General features: G+C 38.6%; 1 protein-coding gene across 1 annotated transcript in view; it reads right to left on the reverse strand.

Annotated features, from left to right (window-relative positions):
• The window catches only part of LOC140740582 (BTB/POZ domain-containing protein KCTD19-like), a 64,378-nt gene that overhangs the window by 7,643 nt on the left and 40,119 nt on the right, over positions 1-16,616 (reverse strand). Inside the window, exons 6-9 of the mRNA XM_073069870.1 lie at positions 15,895-16,117; positions 13,639-13,791; positions 12,795-12,903; positions 2,819-2,961 (exon numbers count right to left, since the gene is read on the reverse strand). Of these exons, the coding sequence (XP_072925971.1) occupies positions 2,819-2,961; positions 12,795-12,903; positions 13,639-13,791; positions 15,895-16,117 (628 nt within the window). The remainder of the gene's footprint in view (positions 1-2,818; positions 2,962-12,794; positions 12,904-13,638; positions 13,792-15,894; positions 16,118-16,616) is intronic.

Here is a 16,616-nt window from a genome sequence, read left to right on the forward strand (position 1 = left end):
CCGTCGATCTCCCCATTGTCTTCCGAAATCCTGTTGTAGTCACCGACTATGACCATGGCACGTATGACCATTCTTCAGTGGTGGAATTATCACCCAGGCAAGGGTGAACACACAAATAATTCCCCACCGGTCGCAGCTTATCACACTGTGAGCCACTGACCGACTTCCCCGAATCGATCCTCCAAAACCCCACCTTCATGTGGGTGCACAAAGCTTGTTCAGTGTACAACACTCTGTGTGTCTCGTGGTGTGTCTCGGTGTGTCTGTCTGTGGCCCAGCGGATCTGCTTTTTATCTCCACATGTTGGACACCAGCTGTCCATCAACCTGCTCCACCCACCGCTTTCTGCAGAAACTCTACAAGCAGGCAAGTGAACTTGGAGAAAAGTAAACAATCAGCAGAGGAACCATAACATCATTCTTTCGAGCAGTTTCTGTCTCTCTCTCTCTCTCATTGTGCTGGATGCCTCCCTCTCTCTCTCTTAATAGCAGCTCAGTTCATAGGGTCTTCTGGACTCCTTTTCCAGCCAGGGTGACCCTTGACACTATCTACATGATCAATGCCTCTCATCATCTTATACATCTCTATCAGGTCACCTGTCATCCTCCATCGCTCCACGGAGAAAAGGCTGAGTTCACACAACCTATTCTCATAAGGCATGCCCCCCCAATCCAGGCAACATCCTTGTAAATCTCCTCTGCACCCTTTCTATGGTTTCCACATCCTTCCTGTTGTGAGGCGACCAGAATTGAGCATAGTACTCCAGGTGAGGTCTGACCAGGGTCCTACAAAGCTGCAACATTACCTCTCAGCTCCTAAACTCAATCTCACGATTGATGAAGGCCAATGCACTGTATGCCTTCATAACCACACAGTCAAACTGCGCAGCAGTTCAAGTGTCCTATGAACTTGGACTCCAAGATCCCTCTGATTCTCCATATGGCCAAGAGTCTTACCATTAATACTATATTCTGCCATCATATTTGACCTACCAAAATGAACCACCTCACACTTATCTGAGTTGAACTCTGTCTGCCACTTGTCAGCCCAGTTTTACATCCTATCAATGTCCTGCTGTAACCTCTGACAGCCTTCCACACTATCCACAACACCCTCAACCTTTGTGTCATCAGCAAATTTACTAACCCATCCCTCCACTTCCTCATCTAGGTCATTTATAAAAATCACAAAGAGTAGGGGTCCCAGAACAGATCCCTGAGGCACACCATTTGTTCTTTCTAAAAAATATTTACTGTTTAACAAAGCACTTCCAATACTATCTCATTATCATACCCCAAAATGGACACTTCTAAATGGGGCTTCTTGTAGTGTTTTTGAAAAACTAAACAAAGTAACTGCTTCTTGGTACTAGTGGCCTTATGTTAGAAGCATTGCTTAGTATGTATATGGTAACAAGACTAATGTGGTATCTTACATCAGAGTTGATGTGGTGTGATGTAGGTCACTAAGTACATGATCTTGAAGAAACCTGGTTGAATTGGAATGAAACTCCCAGACTCTCCTACCCTTTTACCCACTACACCCCAATTATTTAGAAGACTTGTTTTTAAAGCTGGAAATAAAATGGAGGTTCATAATTGATGCAAACACATTTCCTAGAAAAATGCTGCCAGAATTAAGATATAATAGAAGATGCAGTCCTACATAAAAGCTCATTCACAAGTAAAACATAAATGTAAAATTTTCTTACAATTTTTATAAGAAAACAAAAACAAATGCAAAGTCCATTTTAGAACAAAGTGATCAGAGTGGTCATAGTGTTGCTAAATGAAGTGGTGATTAGGGTTTTGCCAGTTGGTTTAAGAATGAAATGGTTGAAGAGGCTGCCTTGGTAGTGTGCGACTTCAGGCTTCTGTACCTCATGCCCAATGGTAGCTACGAAAAGATGGCGTGGCCCAGATGATGTGGATCTTTGATGATGGATGTTGCCTTCTTGAGGTAAAGTCTCCTGTAGATACTACCTATAATGGGGAAGGATATCCCTGTTATGTATTGGGCACAGTCCACTACTTTCTTCAGCTTTTTGCTTTCCTGTTACCATACCAGACCATGATGCAACCATTCAGGGTACTTTCAAGAGTACATCTGTAAAAGCTTGTTAGTGTTCGGCGATGAGCTGAACCTCCTTAAACTCCCAAGTAAAGATACTGGCATACTTTCTTTATGATTGTGTTTAATATGTTGGGCCCAGGACTGATTATCTGATATGCTATCAGGAATATTGACTCTTTAGTGAAAGTTAGGATTAAGTGACCCTTTTTATTTTTTAAAATAAGAAAAATGTTCTTCTATAATCTACACATCAGAACTGTTGAACACCTGTCAATAAAAAAAAATCATTGCCAAGTAGGCAAGCTTGCATTGTGTTAAGAAGCAAACAATCTGCTGAAATTCAGCAGGACCTGACCCTAAATACCAACAATTCCTTTTCCTCACCACAGATGCCACTCGACTTGGCAGTTCCTCCAGCAGATTGTTTGCTACTTCAACTTACAGTATCTTCTGTCTATTGACTTTGTACAACCAGATAAAGCACTCCTTTAAGGGGTGCATCAGTTGTCAATTTTTCAGTTTGACTACTTTCCTCTATGTGATAGCAGTAATTCCAAGATCAGTGCAGCTTTATATTTTGGAAGTCAGAATTTAAACTTGCAGCCAACAAATGGACAAAATGTTCATCTTATTAAACTAGTTGGATTTAAATATTTTTACTTGTATGTAACTCTGTAAATAATAGAAAATCTATATGAATTGAAAATGACATTAAAATGGCTAAAATATGAAGTATTGCACTCACTTGAATCCTGATGGAATATACAGTTTGTCGAATCGCAGGAAGTTGATAATATGCCTAAACATCTGACCATCTCCAATGATGAAAAGCGTCTTGCCATATGTAATCCATTGTGCTTTGTTGCGATTATACAGCAGTTCAGGATACTAACAGACATGAATCTTGTCAAAAAGGCTACTACACTGTTTATTTAATTATAGTCACTCAAGAAATTAAAATCATTGCCTTAAAGATTCGTAAGAACTTATATTATCACCTTAGAATTAATTTGTTAATTTTTTTCATATCATCTGCAAATTTGATGAAATAATTCACCAGGAGAAAGTCACATCACAGTTTATCCCAGCAAATCACTGGTCCTTTGAACTAAACAGATATCATTTTACATCATTTTAGCATATTTCTTTCTTCCCATGTACTAATCTAGTTTTCCTTAAATATATCAATGATATGTCTTAACCACTCCATGAGGTAGAGAGTTTGTCACAGCATATTCAGAACTTCTAATCACAACACAATTCATTAGAACACAAGCATTTATAAAGTTGTCCTTTTAAGTTTTACAAAATATACTGACATAATCCTAGATATATTCCAATTAATGTACCAAAAGTATAACCATAATAAAACAAGAAACTATTTAACTGGGCAACGCGTTACTAGACTATTCAATTTCTAGTCAAAGCTGAATCAGAAAATTCATGAGCTGTAGATCTAATGAGATCTGGCATAAGACATAATGGTTTCAGTCCGGAACCATTCTAGAATTTCTTCAGCTACCTCTTTCAGAACCCGGGGTGTAAATCATCTGATTCAGGTGACTTTACTCAACTTTGCCCCCTGACACTCTTGAGCTTCTGGCATACTGCTAGCAACTTCTACAGTGAAGACTGACACAAAATACCATTTCTTTGTCCACCATACTACCTCTCCAGCATAATTTTCCAGTGGCCCAATATCCACCTTCTCCCTTCTTTTTCTCTTCACAGAGCTGCAAAAAACTTTTGGTATCCTCGCATATTATTGGCTAGCTTATCTTCATATTTCATATTTTCTTTCCTTATGGATTATTTAGTTCCTCTGTATTAAAAGTTTCCCAATCCTCTAATTTCCAACTTTATGCCGTCTTGCTTTAATGCTGTCTTTGACTTCCCTTGTCAGCTACAGTTCCCTCATCCTCCCTTTAGAGTACTACTTCATCTTTGGGAGGTATCTATCTTGCACCTTCCAAATTGTCCCCAGAATCTCCAGCCAATGCTGTTCTGCCATCATCTATGCTAGTTTTCCCTTCCAATCAACTTTGGCTAGCTCCTCTCATATGCCTCTGTAATTCTCTTTACTCCACTGTAATACTGATACATCAAACCTTATCTTCTCCCTCTAAAACTGCGGAGTGAATTGTATCACATTATGATTATTGCCTCTTAAGGGTTCTTTTACTTCAAGCTCTGTTAGATATGTGGGTTATGGCCAAAGGAAAAGTGGCTGGAGTCTCTTAACACTTCAGTGCAAGTGTGTTTACTAGGTGCATCAAAAATCAAACTTACAAAATTAGAGAAAATAGTGAAAAAAAAACTGCCAATATTTTCCTAAGGATATCTACCAGAAAACACAATAATAGCTCCATACTACTTTTGTCCACTGTTAAGTCCTTGCAGCCATGATCTCTCTCCAACTGACAATAAAAAACTCAGTTTATTAGGCACCAGGACATACCATCTGTAATTACCCATAAAGTTAACTTAAGATTTGATACATCCCACAATGTAGTTACAATCATATTACAAAATAAATGGAAGAATTCCCCCTTAAATACAGTATACAGCCAATGTATACATATTTACACATCCCCATTACTACAGAAATTGAATATTTCACTGTGTATGGTGGGAAGGCACCATCCAGCCGATATAAGTGCATCAGCTCGGTTTAGGATGGGGAATATATTTAAGTGTGTACACTCAGCACAATGACATCAGAATGACAAGGCAATGACTATGTCTGCAAATGCACATGCGTAAGGAGTGTGTTTACTGAGTGCACTCCATCATATTTCCACTCTCCTCTCCTGCTGCACCAACACACAGCAGCCAAAACATGTAGTCTGCAGTGACATTTCCTTTCCCTGCTTTATGGTGGATGCAGGATTTGAAAGGTTGAAGCTCCAGGTATCACTGTGTCACTCTGGTACTACAGTCCTCTACTGTCTGAATCCATGACATCACTCTGTGGTCTGTGCAGAGGTCAAATTCCCCACCAAAAGGTAGTACTGAAGGCCATCAAGGGCCACTTAAAGGCCAGACACTCCTTTTCAATGAAGAAATACCTGGATTCCCTTGTGAGGAGTTTTTGGCTCAGGCAAAAGATAAGTCACTCTTCTCCAGGCTCTCCAAACCCGCACTGCTCCAATGCCTACTCCTGAGGCAGCCATCCATCAGGAGAAGAAACTATTAGTCAAAGTCTGAGCTCTGAAGTACAGATGAAGAACACGTGAGCTTTAAGGACTGGAAAAGTGTTTTCACACTCACTTGTCCACGTCACTGGGTTACTTACAAGTTTCCCAGGAAGATTAGTCAAAGGTGCAGCCAGAATGGCAAATTGGGGAATGAACCTGTGATGCCACCCTACCAGAGCCAGGAAGGACTTCACTTTGTCCACTTGGGCTCAAATTTTTTGATGTCCCAGCTGATAGCCAGGGTACCTGGTTTTCCTTTTTGCCCACTCACATTTTTGTAGATTGAGGGTGAAACCATCAACATATTTTCCAGGATCCTGTGCAGATGGTCCCAGTGCTCTAACCACATCTGGCTGTAGACAAGCACATCACCTAGGTAGACCGCAATACGGTCCTCAGCCTTGTACCATCTGATTCACCAATTGCTGGAAGGTTGCCAGTGCACTAAGAAGACCATAGGACATCATGGTGAATTGAAACAGAACCAGGATTGGAAGGCTGTGAGGGGTTTTGATTGGTCATTCAGGGGAACCAGCCAGTAGCCTTTACAAAGGTCCAGTCTAGTAATGTCATTTTCTCATGCAATTCTTTCTAATAGGTCATCAATGCGGGGCACAGGATAAGCATTCAACTTCTGGAAGTCAATGAATATCTTCAGGGTACCATCTTTCTTGGGGCCAATAACGATAGGACTACTTCACTCACCATTTGAAGGCTTGATGACTCCCAGTGCCAGCACAGTCATCATCTCATCCTTCAGGGCCCCCACAAGCTGCTCTGGCACTCTGTAACAGTGTGTCATACTTACCGTAGATTCCGGACTACAGAGCGCACCTGATTAAAAGCCGCTGGCTCTAATTTTAGAAATAAAATCAATTTTTTAATTGTAAAGGCCGCACCGGATTTTAGGCCGCACCAGATTTTCGGCCGCAGGTGTCCCACGTTGTAATATGAGATATTTACACAGAAAGATATTACACGTGAGGATTTTTTAACTTTTAATTAAATCCATATGGTAACAAAAACAAATACATATTGCAAATGCTTTTTTTCGAACCGTGCCCGTAACGCGGCTACTTTTAAATATACGTTGCGTATACTTCTTTACTGAACAACATTCCAATATCTCCTAACGACTAGTAAAAAATATATATACTGCAGCCTACCAGGAAAAGTTATTGATCGCCTTTAACTTAAAAGCAGCGTTCGCTCAGATCCAAAGCCGCTCGCGTAATGCCGCTCCCCCCCACCTTTCCGTTTATCGCAAACCGGCGTTTTCCCACAAGACACCGCGAAACCGGGTGTGACGTCATAGCATCCCGCGATGTAGTACAGAAAACAAATATAGTTAAAACTCTTCTAACTTTAACTAGAAAATGAATTACTAAGCGAAAATATTATAAACTAAGTAACTGCCATAAGGCAGCACAATGCTTCAAGTGTTTTCCATGTTGATGAGGGTGAGTACAAATGACTGATTTACAATAATTTAATTGTGAAAGTGCGCTTGATTTATCGTACAATTTCATTGGACCTCTGTGAACTACTCATCAATTTTATTGGTCTACTGTTATGAGGCAAAATGTTTACGAGGCGGCATGAAAAAAATCATGTATTAGCCGCTCTGGATTAAAGGCCGCAAAGTTCAAAGCTGTTCAAAATGTGGGAAAAAAGTAGCGGCTTAAAATCCGGAATCTACGGTAACTCTGTTCATGTTTGATCCTGATGGGATGTCTTAAGACCTTTGGCAGTCCTGGTCTCTGCTGAAACAGTTGTGAAAAATAAGCAAACACCCTCTGCAGCTCCACTGGTTGCCAGCCATCAAGACAGAAGAGGTAAATCCTCCATGCCTCCATAGCCCCTTCAGAGTCATCATCAAATGGGTACATTTGTCTTACATTTAGTATAACAAAAGCTCCAGAGTGAATAAACTTTTATTGCAAAAATAAAAAAAAATAGAGGACTGGTCTTACCAAATTTTAGATTTTATTATTGGACAATTAATATTTGTTATATTACTTTTTGGATTCATGGTATAGATACCCAGGATTGCCCTTCATGGTTACATTTGGAGGAGAATTTGGCAATGGGGTTTTCTTTAGCTTCTTTATTAGGAGCTCCCCTTCCTTTTTCGTTCTCCAGAATAGGTAGACAAGCTCTCAATCCTATTGTTAAACATACTTAAAAAATTTGGTTTCAGTTCCGTAGATTTTTTGAATTAAATAACTTTCTACACCCTAGTAATATCTATTCTAATTTTATTTAAACCATCAACTCTGGATAAGGCTTTTTTAACAAGGAAAACTAAAGAAATAAAAACTTTTTTAGATTTGTTTTTACAGGATTGTTTAATGTCTTTTTCGCAGTTAATTGATAAATATGATAGCTCTAGTACTCATTTTTTTTTAGATACTTACAGGTTAGGAATTTTTAACGTGATTTTCTACCAAATTATCCCTTGGCCTAACCATCAAATTTGGCTTATGCTATTTTTCAGCTTAAACCATTTCAAAAACGATTAATAGCTATTATTTATGAACAGTTAATGAAAGCTTGCATGTCGCCTAATGATAAGGTTCAACACACTTGGGAAATAGAACTTCAACATTCACTTTCAGATGATCAATAGAGTAAAATTTATTATCTAGTTAATAATTCATCTATCTGTGCACGCCATTCCTTAATTCAGTTTAAGATAGTACACAAGGCTCATATGTCAAAAGATAAATTAGCACATATTTTTTCTAATATAAGCCCTATTTGTGACAGATGTAACGCAGAGGTGGCTACTCTAACTCACATGTTTTGGTTCTGTGTAAACTTAAATAATTTTTGGAGGGATGTGTTTAGAATATTATCCAAAGTTATAGGTGCGGATGTACAACCCAATTCACTCACGGCAATTTTTGGGATTATTCCAGAGGAACCAGGTAGAGTTTCTGCTTCCGTTCAACATGTGATAGCCTTTTCAACTTTACTGGCTAGGAGAGTTATCTTGTTATACTGGAAAGATTCTAATCCACCTACTGTTTTTAAACTGGCTCTCCTCCATTATGTCATGTTTAAGTTTGGAGAAAATTAGAAGCCGGATGCACATCTTTTAATTTTGAGCAAGTCTGGTGACCCTTTATTCAATATTTTCATATGATTTGATTTATTTTTATTTATTTATTTTTCTTTATTTTCTATAGGGAAAATTCTTCCTTATCCATTAAGGTTTGGAGGTGACTGGAAGGATGTTTTCTCTCCTCCTTTTTCTTCTAATTTTATCCTCAAATGAACTGCCCAATCTCTCTTTTTTTTGTTTTAGTTTAGTGGGTGTTTTTTTTCCTTTTATATAATAAAATTTCCAATTTTTTAAATATGATTTGTTAAGAGGAGTTGTGGTCTCTTGTTTACATTATATTTTATATATATATATATATAAAACATTATACTTATCTGATTTTGACAATATATACTTTTTTCTGCTGTTTATACATATTTGTATTATGTGTTTGCCAAAACTTCTCCTCTGATTTGTATATATTTCTCTTACTGGAAAATCAATAAATAAAAAAAGATTGGAAAAAATGGGTACACCATCTATACAATTATCAACAGAGGTAGGAGAACCAGCATATTTCTCACAGTGCCGTTACCAACCTAATTTTCTAGGCCTTTTGATTCCTTCCTCCCATTGACTAGCATTCAAGTCAGGCAGATATTGTAACCCGGCAATTGGTTTGGTTTGCTCAGGTCATGCCAAAATACAAACCAGCATGGAGTAACAGATGAGTGTGACTTGCTATTTTCCTTTCCTCAGTAACTTATGTGACACAGGCAATTTTTTTTCCCGATTCATGTTAACTGGCAGTTTCTTAGCACACTTACATTCATCAAATACTTTGTGGTCATCCAGATCAACAGTGAGTTCCACCAGTGACTCAGACTTCCAGTCACCATGGACTGTAGTCAACACCAAAGGCAAGAGCATAAGTTTTCTTAATAAATGACAGTGAGCCACTAGAATCTAAAAGAGCTTTAATAGGTTTTGACTATTGTAAACATGGGTTCTTTTTCCCTCACATTCTGCTTGATTTCCTTACCATATTATCATACTCAATATCAAAATCATCACCACATTCTCCCTCTCTCAGTAGAGAGCACATACCTGACAATTTGGGCTTCTTGAGAGGATACACAGAGGACTTAAGATCTGGCTGCTGACAATATTAGCAAATTAAAGTCTTAGAAACAACTACCAAAGGTTCTTTGTCCTCTTTTCTCCTGAACTTGCTGACTTTACCTTCCCTGCTGAGTCTCCAAAGGAGTATACTTGTTGCTGAGAGAAATGGCCACAGGGGAACCTGCGCTAAGTGCTTACTCCCCTTAATTCACATATTAGATGGTTGACCACCAAACAAAGCCTACGCTCCAGGTATGCCCACCTCAGTAAAAGTCTCAGCCTCCTGGTTGGTCCCAAGTACATCCAGCTTCAGCTCCTTAAACCTGTCAAGTCAGGAACTGAAATTGGCTGCACTTTCTGTAAATACAGTTATCAGAAAGACCATTAGGTATCCTGCAATCCCACATCTTACAGGAGGAGCTTTCAATCCTGCCTACACTTATTATACCTTTAGCTCTAACTTCTTAAGCTTAAATTCTACAATCAACTAAATGACTCCAAAACCTCAGTGCCTTTAGCCTACGCCTGAACTCGCTGAAACCTGTTGAGCCAAAGCCTGCCTGCATCAACAATGGGCCGCTCAAATAATACTCAATCCTGACAAGGCTTGATGTTTTCAAATGGCTCCTACCTTGCAACATGTCAGTCTCTCACTTGCTACTTAAAGACATGACTTACTCCTGAATAGACTTGCCTTTATCAAATGGCTTCTACCCTACAAAATTTCACTCTTTCACTTGCTTCTTCAAACAATAACTCACTCCTGTCGAGATTTGTTGATTTCAAATGGCTCCCGCCCTGAGAAAAGTCACTCTTATTCACATCTTGTTATCAGGAACCAGCCCCAGTATTCTTTTATGCTGATCAATATTTAACAGTTGATGAAAATTAAATGGGACTAATCCGTAATGCTCTTTTATTGTCAAATATATTATCATCATGCACATTTTGGGTTTGCATGTTTACAAAAGTTATATTTCAATAAAGGCTGCCAGGTGTGGTTGGACATATTCTGGCAGTTCCATCACAATATGAATGGATGAAACTGTTTTAAAGCAGTAACAGAAAATATGAAATAGCAAATTAGCAACTTCCTCTGCGTCCACCAGAATTTTCTTTTACTTTGAAGTCAATGGGAGAGAAAATTAATTGGGGTAAAGCCCCTATCGTATAGTTATTTCTCATTTTACAAGAAGTTATGTAGAGCCGGCACAGAAAAAGACCAAATCAGTCCACTAATGACAGTGATGTTCAATTCAAGCTCTTTCCTGTTCTCCTTCAAGGACATAATCTTCAGTTGACTATTCTCCCAGCAAATGGTGCTATTGAAATGAGATACCAAAAGGCTTTATTGCCATGAAATCGTCATTGACTATAAATAATATGACCAGATAATAAAATAAGGATTAGAGAGAAAATAGGTCTAAAAAATTATCTGATAATATTGAAAATTTTGCTGGATTCCAACATAGCCATTGCTTAATGGAAAAGTTCTTAGAATTTGCCTTAAAGGGATGAAACAAAAAAATAGTAAATGCTTCTTTTTTCTCCAGATGTTGTTCCCTAAATGTCAATGTTGGAATCATTTCAAAATATATATAATAAATCTAATTTAGAATGTGTTGTTGCTAGACACAAAAAAAGTTACCATAAAATAATTTGGCTGAGACTTTAAAACTCCAGGGTGAACCTAAGGTTCTACAACATAACCCAAGGTTCTACCTCTGCCCTAACTTTGTATGTGGTAAATTATTGCATTCTTAGTCTAATAGAATGTGGAATTTATCATATACTAAATCAGGACAGAGGTGGAATTTTAGGCTGTGTTATTACCTTCCTTAAGTGGCTCGTAAATTAGCAGAACCATCTGCTATAGCGGTCACCAACCTTTTTAAGCCCAAGATTCCCTACCTCGGCCTTAGTGAAAGGCAAGATCAACCCCAGATCGATTAGTTATACGCGTGCGTACCGGGACAGAAAAGACCGGAAGTAAAACCCCGCAACCTGGAAGTAGAAATAATATATAAACACCAGGGGTACCCACCTTTTTTGCACTGCGGACCAGTTTAATATTGACAATATTCTTGCAGACCAGCCAATGGGGGGATGGGGGGGGGGAATGTTAAACATGACCGGAATACAGCGATACTCAAAGCAGGTTCCTTATGTCCAGTCTATTCTGCTATTTAGTTTTCGCGGCTCTCGGCACTTAGTTTCTGTCCCGTTTGCTCACTTTTTTTCTGCTGAAAAAACTCAATGGGTTTGTCTCTGAGTGCAGGGTGCTTGGACTCAAGGTACCAAAGCCATTTTGAGTGCTTCATTGCCTCATTAGACAGTCTGCCAGCCCGAACTGCAGCCTCCCGCCAGCCACCGGACGCCTTGGCCAGGTGTGGCTGGTCGTGGGTGGGGTGAGGACAAGGTCAGGGCCGGAGGTCTCCGTACCGGGGCCGCAGCGGCCGCAGTCTGGACAGAGCGAGGAGTGCGACAGGACGCGTGCCCGCCCCCCTTGTAGGATCTATTGGTCGACAAAAGTTTGTTTCAGTAGATCGCAGCATGGTAGCTGCTCTGCTACTTAGGTCATCTGTGAATATTTTAGCACTGGGTTCCCCACGAACATTTGGTGTGCTAAACAGGTTCAGAAGCAGTGCCCATCTGTCTGCGCTCCAGGCATTTCTTGCCGGCCGCACGAGGCCAACCAGTGATCCCTGGCGTGAGAGTATCACTGCGTTTAGGCGACTGATGACCTTGCGTGCATTCAAGTTCAACAGTGGGCGTGACAGGGAATGAGGAAAGGTGCAGTTGACTCATAACATTTCCTCGTGGCCCAGTGGGTTGGGGACCACTGAATTACACTGTGTGTGCGGGGGAGCTACACGCATGTGCACTGGGCAGAAAGAACAGAACTAAAACTCCGCAACCCGGAAACAATCTCTCAACAGTATTTGTGCATTTATTTTTCATTTTTTTGGGATCTACTGGGAAAATCTCAAAGATCGACCAGTCCATCGTGATCGACGGGTTGGCAACCACTTACAGTACATGGGACAGAAACACCTTGAATGCACTCCACTCTAAATTGTATCACAGATTATTGACCTTTTTAGGGATTATTATATCATAATGAATGAGTCTGTTTTAGAACTACAGGTCATGTGAATAACTAGCTTAGATTTTTTTGTAACATTACACTTTTTTTCTGTTTCATCAATTACAATATTAATAATACCAGTAATATGTTTATTACATCTGAAAAAAACATCAAAATAATTATTTTGGACAATATTCATAGAACTGGTATGTAAGCTGATGAATAAATTATCTACAAAGCAGATGACAGAAAAAATAAATTAGTTTACCTTCAGGAAGGTATTCAGGTAAGTGGCGTACCAATAATTTCCTACATAAACTTTCACAATCTGAAGAAGTGTATGGCTGTCGACATCAGCAATCCAACTGTCATTTGAGGTACCTTAAAACAATTGAAAAATTTAAAGTTGAAAATTACTGCAGTTAGAAAATGATACATGCAAATAAAATTTTAAAGTCTTGGTTTCATTAAAAGTACACAAAATTAAAACATCACAGAAGGGAACCATTTAGTTCATATATTTTATCTTTCCCTCACAACAATCTGATCAGTTCCATTCCCCACCTTTTTCCCAGAAGTCTGCAAATTAATTTCCTTCAGCTACTTCCAATTAGCCCCAATTAGCTCTCTTTTCACCACCCTTACACAAAGTTCTAGGTCAGAACCACAGTGCATCATTCGACAATCACTTTGAATTTGTGTGTTCAAGATTTTCAACCATCTACTTATAGTAACAGATTTTTTCCCCCTGTATAGTCTATCTAAAGTCTTCCTGTCCATGTCAAATCTCTTCTTACCCTTATTTAATCTAAGAATTCTTTTTTCATTTGAACCTTATAGCTGAAATTCCTCACTATTTGAGCTGTTCCTGTATGTGTTTTCTGCGCTCTTTGTAAATTGACATTCTTCCTGAAATACAGCAATATGAATTGACCACAAAACTCCAGTTGTGGCATAATGAGTGCCTTGTAAAAGTAACTTCTGCATTATGATCTGCGCTTCTACTTATGAAACCCTCAAACTCATTTGCTTTACTAATAGCTCTTTCAACATTGCCTGCCACTTTCAAATTTGCTGCATTTTAGATTAACATACTTATCTGCAATCTTGATTCAAGTGACTCCTTTCTTCTTTTCTGGAGATAAAGTTGCATGGCATCCTTAATTGGCTGATACAGGCTGTCATGTTGGTCCAGATAAACACAAACTGCGCACATTTGAGACATATCTTCAGTGAAAGGTAAACGACATGTCCCTAACCAGCTCCTGGAGACACAAATAATGTCAATCTTTTGCAGTTACAATACAAAAAGTAAAAGCAGGAATGAAAGAAAACAGTGACAATTTATGGACACAACACAGCAAATTAGAACAAACTATGAATTAATCATCATTAACTTTAACTTGCCATCAGCTTTATTACAGAATCAAAGAACATTGCCAAATAGTCTAAAGTCATGCTCTTTATTTTCTGAAAACATACCAACTATCAAAAAATTACAGTGACATGAGATTATGAACTTTCCACTTAATAAATTGATTTTATTATCGCCAAGTGCTCCACGGTACAGTGAAAATTTTGCTTGCATACTGTTCAAACAGATCAACTCATTATAGCATTGTACCCAGGTAGTCCAAGAGAGAATAAAAAACAATCACAAAATACAGAATAAGGTGCTACCGTTACAGTAAAAGTGCAGGTCAGGTTAACAAGGTGTAAGGTCATAACAAGGTGAATTGTGAGGTCAAGAGTCCCTCTTATTGGACAAGGTAACAGTCCAATAGTCTTATAGCAGGAGAATAGAAGCCTTCCTTGAGCCTGGTGGCATGTGCTTTCAAGCTTTTGTTTTTTTCTGCCCATTGTTGAAGGGGTTGGGGTGGGGGGGGGGGGAAGAGAGGTAGATGGCATCTTTGATCACTTTAGGATCTTCACTGAGGCAATGGTAAATATAGACAGACTACATGGAGGAAAACTGCTTTTGGTTATGTGCTGTGTCCACAACTCTTCGCAATTCTTTGGCAGTCAAAAGCAGAGCAATTGCCATACTAAACTGCAATGCATCCAGATGGAATCAAAAGGGATATGCCAAATTTCTTTATCTTCCTGAGAATGCAGAGGCAATGGTAAGCTTTCTTGGCCATAGTGTCAATGAGCTTGGACCTAGTGATGTTTACTGCTATAAACTTGAAGCTTCAGCATTGTTGATGTAGACAGGAGCAGGTGCACTGCCTCTGCCCCTTTTGAAAGTCAATAACCAAGCTCTTTAATTTCACTGATGATGAGGGAAAGGCTGTGGTCATAACACCATTCCAGTAGGCTCTCTACCTCCTTCCTATACTCCAATTCTTCACTATTTGAAATTCAGCCCACTACAGTGGTATCAGCTGCAAACTTTTGGATGGAATTAAAGCAAAATATGGCCAAGTAGTCATTAGAGTTTGGGGAGCAGAGTAGGGGTTGAGGATGTAGCCTTTTGGGGCAGCAGGGTTGACGATAATCACAGATGAAGTGTTGCTGCATGTTGGTCAGGAAGTCAAGGATCCAGTTGTAAAGACAGGTGTTGAGTTACAGGTCTGAGTTTAGAAATGAGTTTGCTTGGAATTAGAGTACTAAAGGTGGAGCTGTAGTTTAATACAGGTGTCTTTACTATCAATGATAAATCAAGAATGATTAACAAAACAAGCTCCAAAAACGCTACTATCCAGAGTGATGTAGGAACCAGCATGAGAGTGTTAAAACAGCATGATGAAGCAAATGCAACACCAATCAGTGAGAAATGTTCAGTGGACAATCCATTTCAATTTCCTCCTGGGACTGGTGACAATCTTCAGTCCATTTAATTAAACTCCCAGCTAAGATCACTGGATACAAGAAAGAACATGGGGGTGAGACAACATCCTGGTTGAAGAGCTGAAAACCTATGGTCCAGAAGTATCTATACAAATATCCAAGTTTTTCTAACAGTCACAATACTGCAGAATACAGAATATTGCTAGATGTGCTTGTTGCAATTGGCAACATTGAAGTGGTTCAAGATGGCTGTTCACAACCACTTCAAAGGCAACAAAAGATGGACAACAACTTAAGAACTTTCAAGCAACATTCAAAATGTGAAAAATTAAGAAAATAAAATAAATCATAGCACTGAGTTCAGTAGTGTTAATAACTACAAACAGGGAAATATACAACTATAAATGCTATAGGGCCACTATTATTTTATTTTCTATTGCAAGAATGCATTTAATTACTTTGAGAAATGAAATATTCAATATTATGTGAGTTATGAAAACAAAATTATATAAATTATACTTGATATCAATCAACAATTAGAATCAATCATATTTAATATCAAATTTAATATAAAGTACCTGACATGTTTAAAAAGAACTCCATTGCCAAAAATATATAGTTTCATCCCATTAAGGCTGCTTTCAATGCAAAGCTGTCCTAGTGCTGAATCTGGATACTTCACTAATAATTCCAGGACAAGGACATATAATGGCTTGCTTGCCATAGCGCCTACAGCATCACATCCCACTTCAGAATGATGCACAGAATTGCCAGGGATAGAGACATCTTTGGAATTACCTGCTATAATAAAATGAGAAGTAAGTTACTCAAAATTGCAATTGTTAATAAAGTGTAATAACATTGATTTTCAACTTACTGTTAGGGTGGAAAATTATCATTGTGGACTAGTGATTAAGTTTCAAACCTATTTTAATCTTTAAAGAATATTTTTATAGCTGACTAGTCAATTCAAAATCTACCCATCTTACTTTGTAAAGAGATTTGCATTGAATGATTCCTATAAAGCTGCTGCAAACATTATACAATAACCTTTCTTATATTTTAATATTGAATTACTGTTCTACCCAGTAAAAAACTGATAATTCAGCACCCAAGTTTCAGAACTCTTGATAATTTAAGCATTTGGATCACTCATTGATACATCAAGTTTTCTCTATCTGTGGAACTATCAGCCATGCATAACAAGCTGTAACTGACTTATTTCTGTTTTCCATGCTCCCTATATGTGTGTTACGTGTAAAGAAAATGGAAGTTTTGGGAATAGTGCAAGTAACATCTG

This window comes from Hemitrygon akajei, chromosome 17 (assembly GCF_048418815.1).
Source record: "Hemitrygon akajei chromosome 17, sHemAka1.3, whole genome shotgun sequence".
Taxonomy (NCBI): domain Eukaryota; kingdom Metazoa; phylum Chordata; class Chondrichthyes; order Myliobatiformes; family Dasyatidae; genus Hemitrygon; species Hemitrygon akajei.